Source organism: Brassica napus, chromosome C8, assembly GCF_020379485.1.
Source record: "Brassica napus cultivar Da-Ae chromosome C8, Da-Ae, whole genome shotgun sequence".
NCBI classification, from domain to species: domain Eukaryota; kingdom Viridiplantae; phylum Streptophyta; class Magnoliopsida; order Brassicales; family Brassicaceae; genus Brassica; species Brassica napus.
Window position 1 is genome coordinate 27,919,678 of NC_063451.1, and position 13,340 is coordinate 27,933,017.

At 35.0% G+C, this 13,340-nt stretch overlaps 1 protein-coding gene across 1 annotated transcript; it reads right to left on the minus strand.

The window, feature by feature from the left end:
• Positions 1-6,505: 6,505 nt before the first annotated feature.
• LOC106359351 lies at positions 6,506-7,120 on the minus strand. The gene has a single exon (XM_013799067.1). It carries the CDS (start codon positions 7,118-7,120, stop codon positions 6,506-6,508), a length of 615 nt encoding a protein of 204 aa, XP_013654521.1.
• Positions 7,121-13,340: the final 6,220 nt, after the last annotated feature.

Consider the following 13,340-nt stretch of genomic DNA (forward strand, 5'->3'; position numbering starts at 1 on the left):
CTCAATGGTGAATTCTCCTCGAGAGGATAAAAGAGGTGCTTACAATGGCTTATATAGAAGCGGGACCACGTGGGCTATATCGGGGCATAGGTAAAAAGATCACAAAATTTGCTTGCATTAATGTTTAAAGTGTATATTCCAAATTGACAGTGGAAGTCATTTCATCATAGTTAGAAACCTGTCTGATCTTGGTTGATTAAGATTTAGCTCAACAAACTGTTAAATTTTTGTCTGATCTGGATGCTGTAGTCAGCTAGTGTGAATATGAGCTTTAACATCAGGGGCGGAGGCAGCTGCACGAGATGGGGGTCACCTGACCCAACTAGATTTCTGTCAAAAAAAAATTTACTTGCAATTTCAGAAATGATTTATGGTAAAATAGAGTGTAATTAGTATACTGACCCCTATGATATTTTCGAGAACGTGACTTGACTCCATGATTGTTTCCAAAAACTCTATTAACATGTTTTTACTTTGGTCAAAGCCAAGATATACTTGTAATTGTCTAAACATTATTTTCATTTCTTCATCCTAATTGTTTCCTATTGTTTTTCTACAGCTGTCAAAAAATAATAGATACTATAACTTTTATTGTACACATAATTTTTTCCCTTTCATTCTTTATTAGTTTGTTTATTTTTAATTATTTAGATTAAAAGTTGTTTTAAATTATTACTTATTTAAAAATTTCAGACTACTAACAATTTTATAAGCTAATATGTGGATATATGTATATCACTTTAACATGTTTAATATTTATATTATTTTAGTTATTTTAGTAGATTTAAATAAATACTAATATTTAATTAATATTAATTAGTACTAGTTTCGTGTCCGTGCTACGCGCGGATTACATCTTTACGATTAAAATTTTATTTTAATTACTTTGTAACATGATATGTTTGAATTTGTTTTAGAAATATATATTTTAGTATTTTTATTTTGTGATTAATTTAACTATATATATTACAGAAATAAATTAATTTGGAATAGTTTGTTGCATAAATTTTAGTAAACTTTTATGTAGGCCATCTTTTTAATTTTTGAATTCTTCTTATGAAAATGGTTATAAATAATGTATTCAAAATATTTTCTTCAATATTTATGTAGTACTTTAAATAAAAGCAAACATATAATCTGATGATAAAACAAAAAAAATTAAAAGGATACTTGAGATAAAAAAAATATATGAATGAAAAAAATACAGAGAATGGTAAATAACAAACAAAGAGGCAGAATCACAAAGAATCATTTATCACACACCTATGATAAAATCAATTATGTGAGGCTGTGAGATATAGTGTTTGGCTAGACTACGGATAATAAAAATATAGACTTGATCTGTACGCAATAATCTCAATTGTTTTGGTACTGAAAAGAGGTCAAAAGATTTTCGAAGAGGCTTAAATGGATTCAACCTCATCTTTTGTTGTTTTTCCCAATGCCTCAAATAATCTTTTAACTGTTTTATTCTTTCATGGATCAAATAAAACCAAACCAAGAGATATATATGTTTTTTTTTAATTCAGTACTTTTGTATGCTTTAATGATGTCAGTGATGATGAACATAAAATGTTATTTCACATATAGATATGAAATATATGGGAATCTAGACATTAAAATTTTTTATATGACTTAGCCTTAACCGAAATCGACATTGCATTATTTATCAAAAGGTTTTGTTGGTGTAGATAGGTTAAATAATTTTGCAAATTCGTCTTTGAAGTACATCTACAAAAAAGTAAATATAATGTAGTCTTTTATTTTATATATATAAAAATAGCTTTTTATTTTTGTTACAAATTCAAAATTTTACACCTCTTAAATAACGGCTATGGTATTCACCAAAATGTGTGTAGATATTTCTTTAGAAAAATTCTGAATGCTTTTGTAGGCCAAGCAATGTAACAAATAAAATTATTTTAATTTTATATTTTATCAAAAAAGAGAAAATTTATTGTTGCAAAATCTTTTTGCTAATAAGCGATGTTTGTCGGTGCTCCGTAACAAAATTATCAGTATTATTATTCTTAAGTTACAATAAAATAAGATTCTCATCATAGTACATCACTTCTTTTCTGCTTTTTTAATATTTTTGGGTGTAACATACAATAGCTTTGGAGTTTGGAGGACCATATCACAAATTATTTTATCGTGTTTCTTTTTCCCAGCCAAAATGATTTCAACTTTACGCAACCCTTTGACCATCATCCAACAAATCTAGCTCTTTTCATGATCTCTTCTCCGCTATGTTAGACATGCTGTAAAGAACAAACCCGATACTTGAATGCACAAATTCCTTCTTCGCACGTGCACATGAACATACTTCTACTTTTATTTTCACGCACAATAGAACGCTAATCTTGTCCGAGTCTCTTCGAACCCCTTACCAAAAATCCAATTTTGTCGGTTACCCTTATTCATGCCAGAATATTATGCCTCACAAAACATGTAACTTCCCATTATTTCTTCTTAAGACCTCTCCCTCTAGATATAATTGAATTCCCCAAATGCTAAGGTCCTACCATCAGCTTTTGATTTAAGAGAAAAGCTTACAAAACTAACATCTCTCTTACCTCAAATAGTTCACTATCCTCTTACGAAAATCTAATTTTCATTTTACATAAGATAGATTTGAAGTAACCAAACCTTGTAGTTTGGTAATGTTGGGATGATTAAGTCCCAAGTATCACAATCTGTCTTACGATGGACCAAACATTATCTGGTTCAAAATTGTCGAACCTAGCCTTCTTGGAAGCCACTATTCTTCATGTTTCAGGCTCTGTGCACCAAACACGCTACTATACATCCTTTGTCAGATCTGCTAAATCAGCAGAAAGAATAACATAGCAAATCATATCCTCAGAATAGAAAAAGAATCAGACCGACGACAGTTGAATGTGTGCATAACGAAACACATATTTTATGAAAGAAAAATGTAAAGTAACAAAATATTAGCTGAGAATAGCAAAATACTACCCTTGTTCGAGTTGCCAGACGCTTGCGCCTACTTCTCCCATGTTTGAGAGAATCATTTTTTTTTTGAGCGAAGTTGAGAGAATCATAACAAAAAAAAAAGGAAAAACTCAGATTAGATCAATCAAGTCTTAAAATTGTATGTATCCACACAAAATTAAAAGTCTTACGGCGGTGTGTGCTTTCTTCTCGCCCAGTTTCTTGTTGTTGCCGGAGAAGCAAATAAAGATAAATCAAGCAAAGGTACATGGAGATGAAAATATCAGAGAGAATTTTAGTTTGACACTATGAATGTCATAACCTTTATTAAGCTTTTCAAAAGCGTTTGATCCAAACTAGAACCAACCGTGGATAGCCTCACCGGCGACTTTGGTCAGCCACATAAGCCAGCCGGTGCCGACCTGTTGTGGGAAAAGCTTGGCTAGTGTCAAACTTTTAAGCATCTAATCCTATGAGAAGTCAGAGAAGCGATTTGTAAATTACCTCAACCGAAGGAACAATGGTTCAACAGAGATCAGAAGCCATGGAGATTTGGCGTCTTGGAAGTAACGACGGGTTGTGAGGATTCTATCTGACTTGAACCTAGCCACTATTATATAGCGAGGATGGGGAGGGTAAGGGAAGGTAAAGAGGTGTCGATCTGATGGCGTTAGTAAATTGAAGAAGCAGTAAATAATTTGTAACCAGTGAAAATTAATTCATCGAGAGGAAGAGGAAGCAAAAGAAGACGACGTAAAAGAGATTGTATCAGTGACATGGCAGTTTAATTGGCTCTGAATATTTCTGCTGATGTGGCTTGTCTAAAATTGGTTCAATTTAGTTTTTTTTATATAGTAGAGATATATAATCGTTTTGTTTTTTGGGAAAATATATAGTCGCCTTTAATAAGGGTTTTGAGAAGTTTGCCCTGCAAGCAATGCATGAAGGAAATATTCCAAAATAATTTAAGAACAAAGCACTCTATTTTGATAGAAACATACAATATGTAATCAAAGCAAAACTGGCAAGTAGCACTTAAGTTTCAAGTTTCAAAAGAGAGCATGATGAAGTTCAAATTATGTCTCCTCCTAACCAAGTTCCTCCGATGTCAAACACAACCAAAAAAAATAAGAAGAACTGGTTCCATAATTGCATGCATGATAAAGACAAAAGCAAACACCTCTTCTCCTCTCATTCTTCTTCTTTAGGAGTGGTGGGCGGGAAACAAAAATCATCTTCGCTTCTCTTGGAACGGACCACCGTCTCCAGTTCAGACGTCACCGCAAAGGTTGCTTGGACGATGGCGGGAGACAGAGCTTTTAGCAAGGACCCTTTCCCGGCCAACGTGACGAAGCATGTAACAATGCTAGAGTATTGTAGGGGTGATGTTCCAAAGGAATGACAATAATAGTTAAAATGCATATATCTTACACGTGGGAGATGTGGAAAGTTGGGTCCGTAAAGTGTGTTGTTGAACCAATTTCCATTGACTATTATACCTTAAACGAAAAACTAAAATAGTTTGAAAAAGGAGTGGCATATGTTGTAATATACCACAGTAGAATAAGGTTAATTAATAAGAATGATTTTGTATTAGTAATATTGATGTGTTCAGAGATTACTATTGGTAACGAGACGAATATCGACGCAAGAAAAGTGAAATGGCAATGTTATCTAATAACAATTTTACGGTCAAATTGTCAAAGAATGCACTATATTGTCATGTTTTGTAGACATAAATGCAGTGTTCACCAATTATTAAATGACACGTAAAACAAACAAGGAGATTTCTTTCCTTTATTCTATCATCACGTGCTCGTCGCCTTTATTATGGTTTTTTCTATACCGTTTCTGTACCTTTTTGCAATTCTTTTCCGATCGTTTTATTGCTTAGCCTACCATGTCTATACATGTGTCAGGTGACCAGCCGCTCGGCTCAAAGTCGGTTTTGTCCTTTTTTCTTCTCGAGTCTATATTGTAATCATGTAACAATGATCTCTATTTTTCATGTAACAATATAGTGTAGTTAATACTAGGAATAAAGCTAAAGAAACACTATATAATAATGTGTAGTCTAAAACTCATATAGATGTCAATATTATTACAAGACAAGAGGATCACCAAAGCGATTCCTGCTCAGCATAGGATTTCCCATCTTACTAGAAAATCAGAATTGTTACCAACGAGCATCACCGCAATGTTAGGGTCTGTGTGGTTCTCGAGGCTCCTTAAACCACCGGTCTACGTTCTCAAAAGTTGCACGGCGGATAGTATCATATACTAACGGCTCCACGGTAGTATGCACTGGTGATGGCACGGTACCTGTGACCAGAATCAAACCCGAGTCTTAACATGATGCCGTGAATCAGCAATAAATCGAGCAAATGTGATAATAAAACTATAGGCTTCCTATAATCATTTGTCATGGAAGAATATTCTTATAGGCTTTTTAACTTTTACTATACCAATCCCAAAGGAACTATAGACTCTGCTGAACACACATTCACTACTCAAAAACTAAACTTTTAATTAGTCAAGATCATTCATAACACGCATAAGGCCGATAGATTTAATTCCAATGTAGCCTCATGACCTAGATCTGAGTAACGGAGCTAACTGTTAAAAAACCGAAGAACGAGACGAGGAAGACGAGAAAACCGAAGAGATCCCGTTCTTCCCGACCATATAATGGTCTTGTTGGTAATAAAGCTTGGGCTCCGAAGTACTCGGAGTTCATGCAGCGTTTGGAGCGTTCTGGCTCGGTGTATCGCTACGCTCCCTGATGGAACTCCTCTCTCTGAAAAACTCTGCGATCAATTTAGCGGTTCAAACTTGTGCGTTTGATAGTTTCCCTGTAACAACCACTTGCTTCATAAAAAAGGATAAAAAATAGTTTTTTTTTGTGGTCAATTGGTCTTTGTTCTTTGATGAATTTTGTTTTCTTTGCTAAACTGTTGTAGTGGTCACACGTCAGTTACACTTTTGGCAAAATAACTTACAGAAAGTTGTATTCATGAAATTCACTTATGATCTTCTGACGTTCCTCAAAGCTGAAGAGCAAGTGGGATTGAGATCTTTCACATATTATCTTTGTTTAGAGCTTTTGTTATGGTCATCTTAATAATTACTACAAAAGGCAAAATTCAATAAACTAGTAACCCAAAAGACTAATATAAATTGCTAAGGTGAAGTTTTGATTACTGACTAATCTTTGATGAAGAAGAGTAGAACAAATTCATCTAGTGAAAAGTATGAGTTTATTGATTTGGTGATAGACTGATAGTTAAGGTTGGACAATGATATTTACAAACAGAAAATAACATGTTTTAAATCCTTGGTGGCCGGGTGAATCACTTTGTTGAAGGACCGACGAGAAGATCTTTAAGACGTTAACTCTAAAAGCAATATTATGTAGGGCCAAATCCAATATTGATAGTTGCGTAAACAACAAGAAACAGAAACCATAAAAATGACCTAAATCCTTTAAAACAGAATCAACACGAAACAAGAGAGAAAGAAAGCATTAAAAAAACTTTTTTTGCCAAACTAATTAAATCCTCTTACAGTCACCCCTCAGTGCGCTTATGAGAAGAGTTCGGTAGTGGTCTTCACCATCATAAACAGCATCGAGAATAGGCTGATAGTAATCAGAATGAGCATCCATACACTTCATCAGCATCGTGAAGGCTTTGGTACAGTTACAGATATCTTCATTGGTCTCCATAACTTCCACCAAGCAATCTTCCAAAGCCATGCATGATTCTGTGCAAGCTCCTCCATTCATGAACACGTGAAGCGGGCCGTCACCTTCCTCTGGTTGGTCCGCCGATTCTGTTGAAACAGTATCTACCAGTGGGAATAAGGCTTCGATCTTGTTCACCACCAGCTCTACAGCAGGTTCCATGATCTCCAAAATCGGTTGATGGTAATCACGATGAGCAACCATACACTTGTCCAATCTATCTTTGGCTTCCTTACACTTAGGGAAGACATCTTCATTCTTTTTCTGAGCTTCTCCCTTGCAATCAACATATTCCACCAATGGTTCTATGCATCCACCTTTTTCCATGAACGCTAAATACTCTGGCTCTACACTTTCCCAAGAACTACAACCGGAAGTCTCTGAATTCTCAGTTTTCCGAGACGTTGATGCTATGATCCCCATTCTTGTAATTACCTCAGCCGTGTGTGATAATCGTTTTGGTTTTGGGAAAAATATAGTCGCCGGTTTTGAGAAGTTTGCTCTGCAAGCAATGCAGGAAGGAAATATTCCATCATATGCGGCAACTTTCTAAACACAAACTTAATGGGTTTTTTTTTCAACCCATTGTGACCATAGAAAAGAAAACAAATCACTAAATTAGATATATGCATCTTTGACTAAATTTATTGATTCATATATGGGATCTAAAAATTGCCCTGGTTTTAAAATGGGATATTTACTTTATGGAAAAACAATATTAGATCGGAATTTGATTCCGAATTTATTAATACTTTTTCGGGGGTCAACTCCATTAATATAGATTTTGAAATTCTATGGATCTCTAACCTAAAAGGCTAAAGCAGTCCAAATCCCTTTTAATATCAATTAATTTCATTTTAGTGATGATTTACATAGTACTATGTTATTAACTAAGGGACTGTGAATTAAAAAAGAAGAAAAAAGCTGAATAAATAACTCAATATTTAATAATTGGTCAATGCTCTCTAAGATAAGTAACGTATATTAGATCCAGAGAAGGAGCTTCGATCATGAGGAAGAAGAAGTTTGTTATTATTAACTTGATAATGTTTGTTACAACTTTAGTATCTATTTATACTCAATATACTCGGTTTAACGAACATGTTAACCGGTTTACTCATATAGTCTAATACCCCCCCCCCCCCCCCCCCCCCCCCCCCCCCCCCCAAAGATGGATTATACAAATTGTGCTAATCCCATCTTGTCAATTAAAGACTTGAATATACAACTCATAAAGAATACATACATTTTTTATAAATTTTTGTTAGTGTTTGTAATGAGAAATGATCTCATTCTATCTTTTTCAATTCTCTTTTATATTTTTAACGTTTGAGACTTGACAAGAGATCATTGATAAAGATAACCTTTCCGTATAGTAAATGATCCAACACATCTCATATGATTAAAATTGATAATGTGAGACATTTGATCTTATATCATTACATTTAATGATGGCCCAATTTGAACATGCGTATGGATTCAGGATATGTCAAAAATAACCTCAGCAATAACCGTCTCTTTTTCGTTGTGTGAGATGAGATACACTTACACATATATGGGTGGAAATATTTTGGCAGTAAGATCAAATTTCAATCCTTCTCCTTCCTCCCGCAGGAATTTCTACTCGAAGAAATGTGCTTTTTAGTAATAATAAATAATTAAGTAATTACCTTCTTTTTTTACAATGCAAGTGGTTATACAGTATAACTTATACTATATTGTCCATCATTTGGTTGAGACATTCTGCCGAACACTTGCGTGCGTGCGTATTCGATTCTCGTGATCCGACAACAAGTGGTCGGATGTGAAGAAGGTGTTTCTGGGTTTTTCATCACTCCGCTTCTCTTCCAAAAGTCTTGTGCTTCACATTTTACCCGAAATATATGCCTTGAGATGATCTACCGTGAGTTTCAAGTAATCATCTTTGCCTTGTTAATGCGTTACATCCAACATCAGTTCAGTGATATCCCTTTGATCTTTCGATCTTCCTGGATGCATATGATCGTCGATCACGCGTTGGAACAGAGCATCAAGCTTGAAGAAAACATCGTTGAGCCTCTTGGGAAGAAATCGTAGCAAGTGAAACTAGATTGAGCGTGTCTGGGCTTCACGTCCACTTGCTGTATCTCATGGATGTTCTGTCCTAAAACAACTCTAAACACGATGCTCGCGGTTAGCCAGAAAATTAAAGGGTTTTAATTTGCTCAAATCGACTGGATATTGATCCACCGCAGATTCGGATAGTTTCTTGACTAACAAGTTACACTCTTTTATATAATGCTTTGATACAAGAAAAATTTCTCATTTCCAGGTGAAAGATTGGGAGCAATGAAATTATTTGATACCTCCTGTAATTCCTTATTTTATGATTTAACAGTTTTTCACACTAATCAACATACTTCAAATTTTGTGAAATATCATATGAAAACCACTAAAACATGCTTTTGTTCTAAAAATAACACATAAAAAGAAATAGAACAGGACACGGGAGAAGATATAACTCTATTTTTCCTTTGTAGTGATTATTTCTGTTTTTTGGGATCAATTAAGCAAAAAAAGTTTACGTTTGTTATCAAACGACAAAAAAAGAGCTTGGTTGATTCATGTGGTTTGCAGCCAGTTAAAAGATCTCACTTTTTTTCCCCTATATATGGTTTTGTATATAGTTCAAATATAACAACTCGAACTTAAAATTAGTGTACAATGTGTTCAGAGATCATTATTGGCAACTGTAATGAGTATTTTGTGGTTATCCATAGTAAGTAATATAAGTATATAATGTGATTATATAATCTATAATATATAACAAGCTCCGCAAGAACTATGCTGGAGAACAAGCTCCTGACGGTTAAATGTGGGCTGTTCCGTACCGATGGGGCAGCATGGTAATATCATACAAGAAGAGCAAGTTTCAGCAGTATAAACTGGCTCCAATACAGGTTTGTGTTGTGGGTTTGCTCATATCTATTCAAGAAGAAGTGAATATTACTGAACATGTTTCCGGATTTAGGACTGGGAGGATCTGTGGTGACCTGAGCTTGCAGGAAGGATCTCAATGGTGAATTCTCCTCGAGAGGATAAAAGAGGTGCTTACAATGGCTTATATAGAAGCGGGACCACGTGGGCTATATCGGGGCATAGGTAAAAAGATCACAAAATTTGCTTGCATTAATGTTTAAAGTGTATATATTCCAAATTGACAGTGGAAGTCATTTCATCATAGTTAGAAACCTGTCCGATCTTGGTTGATTAAGATTTAGCTCAACAAACTGTTAAATTTTTGTATGATCTGGATGCTGTTGTCAGCTAGTGTGAATATGAGCTTTAACATCAGGGGCGGAGGCAGCTGCACGAGATGGGGGTCACCTGACCCCACTAGATTTCTGTCAAAAAAAAAATTTACTTGCATTTCAGAAATGATTTATGGTAAAATAGAGTGTAATTAGTATACTGACCCCTATGATATTTTCGAGAACGTGACTTGACCCCATGATTGTTTCCAAAAACTCTATTAACATGTTTATATTTTGGTCAAAGCCAAGATATACTTGTAATTGTCTAAACCGTTACGAAAGACAAAAGATAAGATGAGCCGTTTTCGTTGAATATATATAAAGATTTGGGGCCCGCTGCACTATTTACACAGTGAATCCTACTTTTTCATGTCTATATAAACGAACGTTTGTGTTCGACGAAAGACACCATCTCTTCTCTTTCTTAATAACAAATTCTCTATTGTTATCAGTGTTATCTCCTATCTACGGGTATAAAATTTTCCCTTATTTAAATTCCTGCGATATAATAAAATTCCAGTTCTTTTTATAACACGTTATCAGCACGATCACTCTGCGATTCGGTAAAATTTATTTGTATCATTTATACCCTGTTATAATGGTCGGTATACCGCCTCTACTATTTTTTATATCATGTTATAATGGCCGGAATACCGCCTATATTATTTACTAGTAATTTAATTTATTTATTGGTCGGCAGAGCCGCCTCATATTCTGTTTATTATTTATTGGTCGGCCGAGCCGCCTCATATTCTGTTTATTATTTATTGGTCGGCTGAGCCGCCTTATATTCTGTTTATTATTAATTGGTCGGCCGAGCCGCCGTATAATTTATTTATTACTCTGCATTGATCGGCTGAGCCGTCGCATGATTTGTTGTCATAACATAAATATTTTATTGTCATATTTTTTTACTTTTATGAAATTTTATAGATTTGATTGACCGTTTAATACGATATTTTCAGACTAATTTTTGGTGCACTCGATTTAACCCCAACGGTCACAAAGAAATTTTTTCAAAAATTTTCCCTTTCTCCAACGGTTATGAACAGTGTTTTTCACCTATAAATACAACTCATTTTCACTCCATTTCATCATCCAAAACATTTCATCTTCTCTCAAAAATTTCAAATCGCTCTCCTCCGATTTTCCATTTCAAGAAAGATGATTCGCGCACTTTTGTTTTTATGTGCCATTTTTATTTGTGTTTCTATTTATGGTTTATTCGTTGGAGAATTTACTCCGAGTGAATTTAAGATGAATATCGGTTTAATTTTCTTTACATCGCTTCTCCTTGTAATTGCTTGTATGATTAATGTAAACGGTTTTTAAATTATTATTTTGTGTTTTAGAAATACAAATGGCAAACATCGAGAAACTCCAGTTCCCGGCTCTGAAAGTAACCGGCGAAAATTATGTCAGATGGGTCACAAATGTGAAACCTTATCTTGTAATAAAAAAGATAACCGAAGCGATAGAAGTCGGTAACAAATCGCCACCCGAGCATATAGCCGAAGCGATTATCTTCCTGAAGAAGCATTTAGATGAGAATCTAACTCACGACTATGGAGACGTGAGGACCCAGCCGTACTATGGCAAGCCTTGAAAGATAGGTTCGATAATCAAAAGGAAATCAATCTCCCTCACGCTCTTGAAGAGTGGAAAACCCTGAGGTTTCAGGATTTCCAAAGGGTTAGAGATTACAATTCCACTATCTTGAGGATAGTTGCACAATTAAAATATTGTGGTAACCCTGTCACCGAAGCAGAAATGCTTGACAAGACATATAATACTTTCCACAAAGAACACAACGTCTTATCCCGAATTTACAGAAAATGTGGGTACACCAAATTTTCTGAATTGATGGTAACACTCATGTTGGCTGAAAAGAACGATGAGTTACTAATCAAAAACCATAATTCCCGACCTACGGGAGCCAAGGCATTTCCCGAAGTGAATGCTACGGCGGTAGAATATTCGGGAAGGAGAAACCAGACCAACCGAGGTCGTGGTCGGCGTTTCAACAACAAACGTGGAAAGCCTTACTATCCTAAAAGTATTAGATCTAACAAATGGGTTAGATCTGAACAACCTCCTAAAGGCAAAGAAACCGAAGAGGATACCACAAAGAAAAGTGAGACTGTATGTTACAGATGTGGATGTAAGGGACATTGGTCCCGTACCTGTCGTACTCCCCCACATTTGTGCAAGTTATATCAAGAGTCCATAAAAGGAAAGGCTAAAGAGGTGAACCTCACAGAAAATGTTGAAGGGACTTCATACCTTGAATCCTCCGACTTCGCTAATGAGCTGGACTAGATTACTCCTGAAGAGAATCGAAATGCCTATGATAAGAGTATTGAATAGTTTTCAGTATTACCATGTATAATTATTACATTTCTTGTTTTAAACAAATAATGATGTTTTAACATCACCTTAATGTATAATTATTGTGTTTTTCCTTATATGAATGAATTTTATGTTTTCTTTTATATTTATGACAATTTCAGAAATGGATCAGAATGGTAATGAAGCAAAATCCAAGAAACGGATTCGTGAAATATGCATACCAGATAGTGGAACAACGCACACTATTCTGAGACAAAAGAGATATTTCTCTGATATAAAACCAACAAGAATTGTCGTCAATACAATATCAGGTCCTGCAGACGTGATTGAAGGAACTGGTAAAGCAAACTTTACTTTACCGAATGGAACAAAATTTTCCATAAATAATGCTCTATATTCTCCAAGTTCTAAAAGGAATTTGTTGAGTTTTAAAGACATATATCTTCACGGATATGATACTCAGTCTGCAACTGAGGATGGAAAGAAATACATGTATGTAACTTCTGAGAAATGTGGCAGAAAACACATATTGGAAAAGTTTCCAGAGCTTCCTTCGGGGTTACATCATACTTATATCGATGAGATCGAATCAAATCTTGTAGTAGAACGGAACCCAGAAGAGTTCACGTTATGGCATGATCGCCTTGGCCACCCAGGAACTACAATGATGCGTAAAATCATAGAAAGTTCACATGGTCATCCACTGAAAATCCAGGAGATTTCTCAAGGGAATAAAATGACATGTGTTGCATGTTCTCTAGGAAAATTGATCGTAAGGCCATCGCCAACCAAAATCGATAAAGAATCACCAAAGTTCCTTGAAAGAATTCAAGGCGATATATGTGGACCTATACACCCACCTTGTGGACCATTCCACTATTTTATGGTATTAATTGACGCATCCAGTAGATGGTCACACGTTTGTCTATTATCATCTCGAAATGTGGCATTTGCGAGATTTCTAACTCAGATAATCAAACTGCGAGCACAGTTTCCTGATT